The sequence below is a fragment of the Fulmarus glacialis genome, unplaced genomic scaffold, assembly GCF_000690835.1.
Source record: "Fulmarus glacialis isolate BGI_N327 unplaced genomic scaffold, ASM69083v1 scaffold24570, whole genome shotgun sequence".
NCBI lineage: Eukaryota > Metazoa > Chordata > Aves > Procellariiformes > Procellariidae > Fulmarus > Fulmarus glacialis.
Window position 1 is genome coordinate 12,228 of NW_009186172.1, and position 11,585 is coordinate 23,812.

General features: G+C 52.3%; 1 protein-coding gene across 1 annotated transcript in view; it reads left to right on the forward strand.

Annotated features, from left to right (window-relative positions):
- Positions 1-233: 233 nt before the first annotated feature.
- LOC104083544 (protein Smaug homolog 1-like) overlaps positions 234-11,585 on the forward strand; it is a gene marked incomplete at both ends in the record, with an annotated part of 29,287 nt that continues 17,935 nt past the window's right edge. The window contains one exon of the mRNA XM_009587058.1: positions 234-752. Within this exon, the coding sequence (XP_009585353.1) occupies positions 234-752 (519 nt within the window). The remainder of the gene's footprint in view (positions 753-11,585) is intronic.

Sequence of the window (11,585 nt, forward strand, 5' to 3'; positions counted from 1 at the left end):
TCAGGAGCATCCGGTAACTCTCAGTGTCCAATTCGGCACACCTTGCTGTGACCTTGGTTTTGGGAAAGCGGTGACCCCCCTGCCTGGGAGATGCTCACGCAGTGGCATCACGCCTGCAGGCATCCCTTTGGTGTGTCGTATTTACCCTGCCAGGGTCTATTTATTTCTTTATTAGCTCTGTTTGCCGATTTCTCAATTCTCTTCTGTTTTTTTTTTTCCTATTCCTTCAACAGGAATCATTAACCAATGGCAACAGGAATCCAAGGATAAAGTGATTTCCCTATTGTTAACCCACCTGCCTTTACTGAAGCCCGGAAACATCGAGGCAAAAGTCGAATACATGAAACTCTTGCCTAAAATCCTGGCCCACTCGATCGAACACAACCAACACATCGAGGAGAGCAGGCAGCTGCTGTCCTACGCCTTGATACACCCTGCCACCTCCTTAGAGGACCGGAGCGCCCTGGCCATGTGGCTCAACCACCTGGAGGACCGCACGTCGGGTGGCTTCGGCAGCCAGAGCAGAGGTCGGTCAGATTCGGTGGACTACGGGCAGACGCACTACTATCACCAAAGACAAAACTCCGACGACAAACTCAACGGATGGCAAAACTCTCGAGACTCGGGCATAAGCGTCAGCGCTTCCAGCTGGCAGGACAAAAACCTGGCGTGCGAGAACGGCCATCTGCCCCTCTACTCCTCCTCCTCCGTCCCCACAACCATCAACACCATCGGCACTAGCACAAGCACCAGTAAGTACCCACGGGAAGCTCTGGGGACAGCCACCCACAGCCGCTCTTCACAGCACGGTCCCCCCCGTCCCACTAGAAAATACTGCTTTGCCGTGGTTAGCAGAGGGGCTAGGTTCATCTGGGCCATAGAAAACTCCTTTTTTTTTTTTTCTTCCCCCTACCTGCTTTTTTATTTCCTGCCTGGCTTTTTTCCCCCCCGCCCCCTCTAGTCCTATGGGATTTTAAAGACCTGGCAGCTGGAGAGGAGGGAAAAACAGCCAAGCTGTACGAGCAAAAAATGTGCATTATCGAAGGGAGCCCCTTTTATTTCACGTAGCTCCATGTAGATTTGCAGTTCACGTTTCAGGAGTTCCTAAAGCAAGCAGGGAGCTGATGCTTCGTGTCCAAAAGTGGGCTGCTGGACTCGAGGCAAGTCCAAAAGTGACCTGGGGACTTACTGGGAGGAAATGGGATTGGGGCCCCGAAGCGCAGGCATCGTTTTTGGAAGCAGGGCTGGGATTCATGATCTTCAGGGCGTATCTGAAAATGTTCCCTTGTATCTGCAGCACATAGTCGTGTGAAGTTAGTGGTGATCAGGGGGTTTAGATGCACAGTCTTCAGTGTTTTCCAGGAGCGTTGGGTAGCTCTTCCCCCATGGAGGCCCTGCCAGGCTTTGATGGGAGTCGTTGATGCCTGCGAGCCATCCTTGAGAGAGGAGGGGCAAAATATCTTCTCAGCGGGGTTCAAGAGCTCCTCTGCCCGCCCGCTCCCTCTGTGGAGGGCTGTCACGCCTGCCTTGCTGTCACCTTGGGTGACTGCCGCCGTCTCACCTGCAAGGTTGGACGTCCTCCTTTGCTTTGGGGCGTTCAGGCGGTCTCTCTCCAAGATGCTTGGCATCTCCCTAGATAACAAGGGATGCAGAGAGCGCTTCAGGGAGGAGAGGCTTCTTGCGGCGAGGGCGCTGGCTTCTCTATCAGCGTGCGGAAACCCACAATTAAATAGCTGAAAGCTTTAAAATGGTCACTTAAGGCTTCTGGGTTTTTCCCTCTCCTGTAATCAGTGCTTTTTTTAGGTGGTGTTTCAAATCAGTGATGACAAGAAACGCAGCTCTGGGTTTATTGCTGTAGCACCCTGGTCCCTGCCTCTCCAGAGCTGCCTGTTCTGCCGTATGGGGATTTAGCAGAAGGGTCTCAGCTTCTCCACCGAACATCATGCCCATCCCGTTCCCTGTCTTTGAAGCCCTGGCTCCTGCTGCCGTGGGATTGTGTGAGGTTCAGCTTCTCCGAGAGCTGGGTCCCTGTGCTGCAGAGGAGAGCTGTTTCAGGGTGACCAAGCTGCATGGGAAAGGCTTAACAAGGAGGCAGGGTGAGAAGAGTCGTGAATATATTTGCAGTCGGTCTGTTAAAACTCTCCAGGGATTATTTTTTGGGGAGTTCTTCCTTGTGGTTTTTGCATGCCTGGCAGTTCGGAGGCTTTGCATGCCGGGCAGGCAGTGGGAAGAGCTGGCTTCAGAAGGGATCTGGTTCCTCGCATCGAGAGCTGGAAGCAGGGAGGTCTGATGGGTGCAGCAGGTTAATCATTGACAGTGGCTGGAGCTCCGCAAGATGCATTAGGTCTTGAAAGGATGCTTTTCAAAAACCCCTTTGTGTTTCTTTGAGCCTTTTTGACATAGACTTACCTTGTAGCAGAAGTAGCGACCCACCTCTTGCCCAAAGGGGTCTCCAAGTATTGGCAGAAGGAAAAACCCAGGCAACAGCCAAATTACTCCGCAGTGCCCGAGCTGCTGCACTGCTGAGATTTTTCCTAAATTCTCCAGAATTAGGTGTGCACAGCACAGAAACAGGAGCATTTGTGGGTCTGTCAGCAGGGGCTGTACAGCCCTGCACGTCCCCCTGGTCTTCTGCTGGAAGGCTGCGTCCCTCCTCCATCTCCGCCGCTCGCTTTGCCGCAGCATCCCCTGCTGTAAGTCCCAGCGTGGCAGCCTGTCGCGAATGAGTGGTTTAAGGCCGCTTAAAGAATCACCGTCAAGGGTATTAGCAAAAAGTGGGTTCATCAGGAATTTATAAAAATGCGACTTAACAAAGTTCAATGGCAAGGTTCACTCTATCACTTACTACATGGATGACACAAAGGAAAATCGAGTTAGAATCGAGCTAGAATGATTTATACAGAGACCGAAGATGCAAAAGGGTAAGGGAGACCGTCCCGTTGAGCCACGAGGTTCAGAGCAGACCCCCTTGCTTTCTGAACTCCTGATGGAGCTTAGGTGCGGCTGGATCCACTCCTAGTCCCAGACTTGGTCAACGGTTTATGTCTAAGGGATTAGACATGTCTAGCAGCAGTCTTAAGATTCATTCACAGTTTTAAGGTGGATGACAGGATTTTAGCAACACTTAATCATTGACTAGTTTAACATTTACAAAGTAAGTTAGTAGAGTCTACTACAATCACAACAGTGACTTAATTATAGATTCGAGATGGTAATATTTATACTATACTTGCTATTGGGCACCTCCATCAATTCACACACAGAGACACAAAGATATATAAATATACAAAGGTATACCTGCTAAAAATTCCCCTCGAGTTCAGTGAAATATTCACGTCAAATGTCTCGGCATTTCTCAACGGGCGAGGGGTTGAGCCTCAAGGAGTGAAGGGTTTCAGCCCAGGTCAGCTTTTGGCGACAGTCTTCCAAATATTGCAAACTCGAGAGTTGGCGAGCTCTGAGAGGCATCCCACTCAGAGGGAGATGCTGGTCGCAGCCCACTGTGGTCCAGGAGAGCTCAGAGGGCCTCACTTAGGACCGATATTCGTAGGGTCACAAGATGGTTGGCTTTAGTCATCCGTAAACTTCCATCCTGGCCACAGTCCGAGTCGGTGGTTACTAGAATTTCTCAAGATTCTAGTAACAATGGTCCTGTTCCACTCGAGCTATGATTCAGATAAGGATGTCAGGGGATGATGAATTATCCCCGCTGTCGTTCCCCGCCTTGGCGAGGCAGCAGGAGTTCCTGGGACGGTCAGTGCCGCTCCCCACCTCAGCCATGCAAGAGTGCCTGGTACGGTCAAGGGATGCTTCACCGCCCACCCAACTCATTACGCAAAGGCCAAGGCCTAACGGGAGTTCCTGAGATCGTAGAGCGGCCCAGGAGAGAGCCGGGGGGAAATGCACCACCGCACAGCCCTTGCCTGGTCCGGTCCTTCCCGGGATCCCACAGTAGCTGCTTTTCGTGGCGCTGGGGCAGTTCGCTTACACCATCTTGGTCTGAGCTGCAAGATTTATAGAGTCCATATTCAGGGAGTCTTTTCCCCAAGCGTCACATTGGGGTCAACACGTATTTCTAAGGCTGAGTCGGCTTTGCAGAGGCATCTGAACACATCTTCAGCCCAGTCTACTCCTAAATGTTAAGCTGTTGTAACTCCTGCTCATGTATTTTGGGGCAGCATGTTCAGACAACCCGCAGGCTGAGCTGGAGATGACCCAACCACGCTTCATGTGTTAGTTCATAAGCTTCCTTAACGCAATATTTGCTCGGACACAAGCACAGTAAGTCCACAGACAGATGCTAAAAAATAAATACGGCAGTCAGCCTTTGTCCCAGCCCCTTGAGTCAATCAATACATCCATTAATCTTTTATTCCAAAGCAAAGCCCTCAAACAGTTACTGTTTGTTTAGGTTTTAATGTTATTATTTTTAAATTCTCCCTCTTACTTGGAGGTGTTTATCTGGGCCGGGGCTTAATCCAGCAACGCCCTGCAGGGCACAGCCTTCCCCGACCCGTCCCCGCCAAGGCGCTGCCTGTTCCTGATGCCAAAATGGGGCAAAGTCTTTCCCAGAGGAGTAACGTGGTGATCTTGCCCGAGGTACTTTTGTCTGGTTTTGTGGCATAATTAGGTGTAACACTATTTCGGCGTCGAGTTTAAATATGGGTAGGTGAAGTTCACGTGACGATTTGCTTTGTGCTGTCCTTGTCTTTGACTCGACCTAGACCCAGGCTTTGAGACTTGGTTCAGGCTTGGTTCATCTCCAGCTCTCTCTTAACGGTGCTGGCTGGTGTTAGCCAAGGTTTGAGGAGGTGTTGCTGGGCAAGTCTGGAGTGCTCTGAAGGAGTCACTCTAGATTTACCACAGTGATGGTGATCCAGGAGCGGGACCAGCATCGTAAGTGATGGGTTTGGGTCTGGAGAAATCTGAGGATATGGACTCACCCGAAGCAATGGAAGTTCATGCCCATTCACTGCATCACCGTAATGGCCTCTCTCTGCTTTCTCAGCCCATCCCGCGGAGCTTGAGTTGCAACTTTAAACCAAGCTTTAGTGTGCTGGGACTAAAGGTAGCCTCAGCGTGGGCTTGGGAGCGCAGGTGGGCAGGAGGCCAGAGCTGCTCCAGGCGCGGTGGGACAGGGTGAAGCCCAGAGCTCCGGCTCTGTGGCCGAGTCAGGCGGCGGTTGCAAAACGCCTGGGTTGCACAATGCCTTTGCAGTGGAGACAGGGCCTGGAAACTCTGAAAGGACAGAAAAAAGCGGCTGGCTTTCAAAGCTGCAGGCCAACAGCTTCTTGCATGAGGGCTCTGGCTCCTTCCCTTCCCCTGTGTAATTGGTTCCACCTGAGCATGATCTGATGGCATGCCGTTTTTGGTTGTCAAATGGAAATACAGTGTAGCTTAACCCCGTGTTTTCCGCCTGCTTGGAAGGGAATATGTGCAGAGGAGAAGGAGGGTCTGCTGTTAAATATGCTTGTCCAGCGCTGAGAAGGTGAGGTGCAGGTACACTGGTCTGAATAGGACTGTAAGGTCTGCGAGCAACAAAAGAGAAAGAAAAGCGATAACGGTAGCAGCTCCAGTTGGCCATAGCGAGCCTGTTGAACCACAGCTAAAGAGGTAAGGATTCGGTTCTTGACTCTGACATGCATCTGCTGGACGAGTGTCTTGGTCGTCTGCTCCCAGTGTATAACCTGGGGATAACAGTATTACTTCTTTTATCAATGTACAGTGAGATTTTCCTATGTTCTCACTTCTGGTGTAGTGCCAGGGCACTTAAACTCCCCGTGGGAGAGCAGGTTCCCAGGGGCAAGTCTCTGCACAGAGGCAGAAGGTCTTGGTTTTACTGCAGGAGCACCAGTAACTTGCCCCAAACATTGAATTAAGAGCCAGATGTTGCAGGCTCTTTCTGGCAGAGGAGCGAGGACCTCCTTATGCCAGCACCTGCCCAGAAGAGGCAGCTCAGTGCCAAGCACAGGCAGCACTTCAGCCAGGGTGAGGGTCACCAGTTGTCACCCTGCCTGGGGGACAGGAGCTCTGCCCAACCTCTGTGTGGGCTGTAGCGGTGCCATAAAGCAATGGCACGTTGGGTTCCCCGGTGGGGGATGGCCCTAGAGAAGGTAGGTAGCACTTGGTCTTACTGGAGCCTTGTGTGTCTAGGAGTCTGTCTCCTGTCTGTCCTTCCAAAAAGAGGAGGAGGTCCCTGAACTGGTAATGGTGGTATCTGAGTGCATGACTGGTGGTGCCCCGCAGTCCTGTCCTTGGGTGAGCACCCAACGTATCCCTGGTGTGTGCGCCCTAGGTTGCTTGGAGTGGCACCAGTGGCTGGAGGTGTGGTGTGGGTGGCACCAGGGGACGAGGTGATGGTGTGCAATCACAGGTCAGTGACGGGTAGATACAGTCAGAGACTTTGCTATGGAATATCCTGCAGAGCAGAAACCCCAGGCATTGGGACTGTGTTCATACAGGAGGGATGTTGCAAACTCTTTGGTATAGCAGTGTCACTGAGCTGCCTGGATTCCCCCGTGAGTGAACAGAGAGGTCCTTGGACCAGCAAAGCTGTTTGCCAGTCTGCAGCCACCCTTCCGCTTCTGCACAGACGGGAAAGATGCTGGGTGCTCAGGCCTGCTACACCCTTCCCATGGGAGTCTCTGCCAGAAAACTGATGTTATTTGTCTATGAGGAGAGAGAGGAGGAAAGCGAGCAGTGCAATGCAGGAGAAATATTCACCTGTATAACCTCCTTGTCCTGAAAAAGAAAAATGTCTTATCTTGTCCTAGAGCTGAAGAGAAGGAATAAATCAGCGTACTTCCTTCCATGCACACCAGTCCAGGTTCATGGCTCTCCCCCTGCACCTGCCAGCCTTCGAGAAATGCTTACGTTTCAGAGTCATGCTCAGGTGGCACCAGCAAGATGTACTGGTGATCGAACTCCCTGTACCACAAGAAATGTAGAGATACTGGTGGCAGCAGGGCACCCTGCAAAAGGACCGTCCCATGGACTCTTATATGAAGATCCCACCAGGGGCTGCCGGCTCTGGGGCAAGTGCCGGCTTTTGGAGACCCTGCCATCCTGGGAAGGGCTTTCTGTCATGTTGCTCTTTGTCAGAAGAGGCTCAATCCCAACTACTGCCCTACAGGCAGATCTGCAGCTACAGTCGGCGTGTGTGTGCGTGACGTGGCTTGCTGGATTTTGCCTACATTTGCCCTAGTTATGGACTCCCTCGTGAGAGAGCAGATGAACAAGATGGTAGAGCTCTTCCCCAGGTCATCAGGGAATTGAGGTGGAAGAAACGACACCAAGAAAGCACTTGTCATGAATGGAGCGTGGGTTTCCTGACTCTTCCTCCCCTACACTGGTGTGCAACAGCTCACTGCCTACCACCGGAGATGACCCTGTCGTCGTACCCAGTATCCAAACTGAGCTTGATAATGGAATAACTACATGTTTTAACCCACAGGACCACCCTGATTTGTGTTGGGTTGATGAGCAGCTTGCGACTACAATGCTCTCCTCTGTGTAGATTTGCAACGACACACGAAGGGGATTGTGTGTCCTCAGCGTGTATTTGACTTACATAAGGCGACACGTTTCCTCCCATGCAAAGTTAGCAAAACGTGCCGTTTTGCTTGCTCAAAAACAAAGAGTGCAAAAGTCTTAATAAGGTTACAACAGTGAAGCAAACAAATGTACTGTTCTTGCCGGGGGGGGCATTAGCTTTGTACTTGGGAATTGCCTTCAGAAACTTGTTCCGCAGTTGGCCGTGCTGTGTACTGAGACTTGGCACCCTGGCACTCCTGCCAGGTGGGGACACCTCTCATGTTCGCTTTTTTTCTCTTTTGCTGGTGGACTGAGAAAAGCTCGTTGGCCTTTATTACACTTGAGCTTTTCAGCGGTGGTAGACGGGGGCATTTGTTGTCTTGCTTATGCCCTCTAGTGTTGCACATGACTGTTGGAGAACATCTCTAGGAGTCACCCACTTTGCTAGGGTCCCATTGCTACAATATCTTGCTAATTCTGTAGCTTAAAAACAGAGTCGTCGTACAAAAAGATAATGTGTTTTGTTTTCTCAAATCAGAGTATTCTCATGCAGAATATGCACAAATACAACAACAAACAGGACTGAGAGTGAGGACAAGTTAGAATCATAGAATCATTTAGGTTGCAAAAGACCTTTAAGATCATCAAGTCCAACCGTAATCTTCTACTCCACCTCTGAACAGCAGATACAGATGTCCAAAATCAAAAGAGAGCAAGCTGTGCCCGTTCTCCATGAGCTGGTCTGCTGGCCAGGATGTTTTTAGTTGATGGGCCAGCTACATGTGCTTATCCCACCCATGGCCAGTTCCCACCCTGCCCAGACCTGGTCTTCAAGCAGGGTGGCCAGGTGAGCCATCCCGCCCTGGGACCACAGCAGCCCCCAAGATGGTCGTTGGCTGGTCGGGTGCAGGGAGGGAGACTGCTCCCCCCGGGTCTGTGGGATCCGGGCATCCAGCAGCAAGATACAGGCTGGGAAAATGGGTTTGTCTAAATGGAAGAGATCATGGCAGGCCCATCATAGAGTCCAAGTAACAAGCGATAGGACGAGAGGAAATGGCCTCAAGTTGCACCAGGGGAGGTTTAGATTGGACATTAGGAAAAATGTCTTCACCGAAAGGGTTGTCAGGCCTTGGAACAGGCTGGCCAGGGGAGGGGTTGAGTCACCATCCCTGGAAGGATTTAAAAGAAGTGTAGATGTGGTGGTTAGGGACATGGTTTAGTGGTAGACTTGGCATTGTCAGGTTAGTGATTGGACTCGATGATCTTAAAGGTCTTTTCCAACCTAAATAATTCTATGATTCTATGATCTCTGCAGTGTGCTTGCTCACAAGGCCTCAATTTGAAGGTGCTTGAAGACACTTCGGGCAGGGAAGTGGTCTGGCCCTACCTTCTGGTCTGTCACCTTTCAGCATCTGTGTTGCTGCGTTCAGTGTTTCCTAACCCAGCGTATTGAAGTGTCTTGATGTGCTCTTGTACTTGAGCAACGGTCAGAATCTGTTCTACCCTTGAGACTTCAGTTTAGCTGCCCCAGCGCTTTCTGTTCCTCCTTTGAGCCTGTTTTGCCACGTTCCCTTCAACTCTTTGCTCCCGGAGGGTCTCTCTTCTCTCTGTGTCTTTGGCCAAAAAGGGGGGTGGCCAACAAAGAGCAACATGGTGCTGAGGTCTCACCTGCAGTGCATCTCCATGGGGGTCTTAGACTGTCACCGAAGCTAACCAGCCTAACTGTTGTCTTCCCAAAGACCACGCTCTGCACTGGAAGAAAAAAGGGAGGGGGTGGGATTTACACGGTGACAGAGTAACCCATCGACCCTTGCCGAACACTTGGCTTTGGACGTTGTCCCCAGGCCAACGACTGGGAGTTGGTTGCTCTCAGAGTTGTTGCTCTCTACAGTTGCTCTCCTGTTCCCGTTCAGCTGGGACTCGCCGTTCACAGGTAGCATCGCCCGTAGGGGACGCACAGCCATGCAGCCTTCGGGGCAGAAGACGAAGTTTCTTGCCTGCGGCGGACGGCTCTGGGGGGATGCAGTTAGCAAAGCAGAGCTGATGTTACCCCAGGCATCAGACAGCACAGAGACGGAGATGGGGTCCTCCCCGCCGTGCCCGCTGGGCTCTCACGTGGGAGCAAGTGACAACGAGGGGCATATGTGCAGCCTACGGCAGGCAGCGCTTCTGGGCTGTGCGCCGATCCTGCTGTAGGCAGGGTGTCGAGCGAGTGATGGATATACCTGCTTGCCAAGCAGAGGGAGTAGGCAGGGAAGCGAACGCGTTTCCCACGAGCGCGCTGCAGCGAGTGGGTTTTCACGTGGGCAGCGGGCTGGATCTTGTGGTCCTGCCTCTGCTCGGCCCCTCGTCAGCCATGATGCTCGGAGGCAGAGATGTCGCCGAAAGGCGGAGGGGTCCTACTGCGGTCCCAAAGGGTAAGAGGGGAGGGGACCTCGGGGCTGGGCTCAGCGGTGACTCGCACCAGGTGATAACTGTGGGTGGCACGTAAGCATGCGTGGATGTCACTGGTTGCTTTTGGCTGCTGGTAGGTACAGACCCACACGGGTGCTCCTAAACCAGCCCTCGCGACATCAAACGATGCTTCTAGGCACTTAAATAATCGGCGTAATCTGGCCTGCCATAGCCCTAGCAAACAGCCCTGTTGTTAGGGAAGCAGCGAAGGGGGTGGCGGTTGGTCTGGGTGGCCGGTGAAGAGGAGAGGGAGCACTGGGCCATCCCTCCCTGAAGAGGGCATGTCACACATGCATCCTCTGGACCATTCCATTGCTTCCTCCAAACCCGGCATATGCAAGGTTTGATCCTTGCATGTAGCCACACGTGTCCTTACAGGGCACCACTCCCAAATTCACGTCCCCTACTCACAGAGCAATGGCTCCACAGCTTCCTGGCTGGAATGAGGCCACCTAATTTGGGAACCTCTATTCCAGCAGCACCCGGGGACGCTCCCACCCTCTCGGCTTGTGACATCCTGGTGCAATCACCGAGCGTAAGCGCTCAGGGCAGGGACTGCGTGCCCTGGTTTTGCACGGCCGTTAGCACGTTCCTTGACCGTTGGCAGTGGGGGGTCGGACGCCATCCTCGACCTGCAAGTCGGGGTGGGGGGGAGCTTGAGGCTTGTGACTCCCACACCACCTCTGCTTTCCTTACAGCAACCTGGGTGTCTCGGGGAGGGGCGTTAAGAAGCAGCAGCGATGGTTTTGTGCATTAACCTATGGTCATTGGGATTCCTGTCGCCAATGAATCACGCTTCTGACCTGGAAGCGGTGCAGAAACCCTCTGCATCACTGCCGGAGCCGCTGGCGGCGTGTGGCTGGGGGCACTGACTGGGAGCCGGGTACCCAGGGATGCTCCTCAGCACCTCCACTATTAACTTATATCCATAAAGTGCCTGACGAGTAATGCCTCCAGCTGCCTACAGCTGGGGATTGCTCTCACCAACTCACCCCTGGGCTTCTACTTGCCAGCAGGCACTTTTGAGGTGCCCAGCAGGCAGCTGCAGAAGGGGAGGAAGGGTCTGTGCTGGCACAGGTCTGCAAACCCCCCCTAAAACCCTTTTTGCTCCTCCACGACAGCCTCGCCACACCATCTTTCCCCAGCCGTCCCTCGCAACATTATAAAAATCGGTTTTGTGATGTTTTCCTGAGCATCTTCATGGGGCGAGAAACCCCCGGAGAGAATCGCCTCTCCATCGCTCATCCTTTGAAACCGTGCAACTCTAGGCTCTGGCAAGTAAAGAAATGGAGGCAGAGGAGCTCTCCAGCCTTCAAAGAGCAGCTGCAGAGAAATGGCAGGAGGGCAGCGGGGAGGGAAGGGAGTGCTGGGGTTTGGATTCATCCGAAGCGACTCCAGTCTCCCTCCCGACTGCGGCGTTGCGCGGGGACTTGCTGTGTTCTCCCGACTCAGTAACACGCTGCTACTTAATTAACTTTTGACTTCTGGTTTAAAGGAGCAGTGCACAAAATAGTTATTTACTTCATTTGGAAATTCTTTTAATCGTTACCATAATTATAGCTTCCTCCTCTTCTTTTTTTTTTTTTTTGGATTTTTTT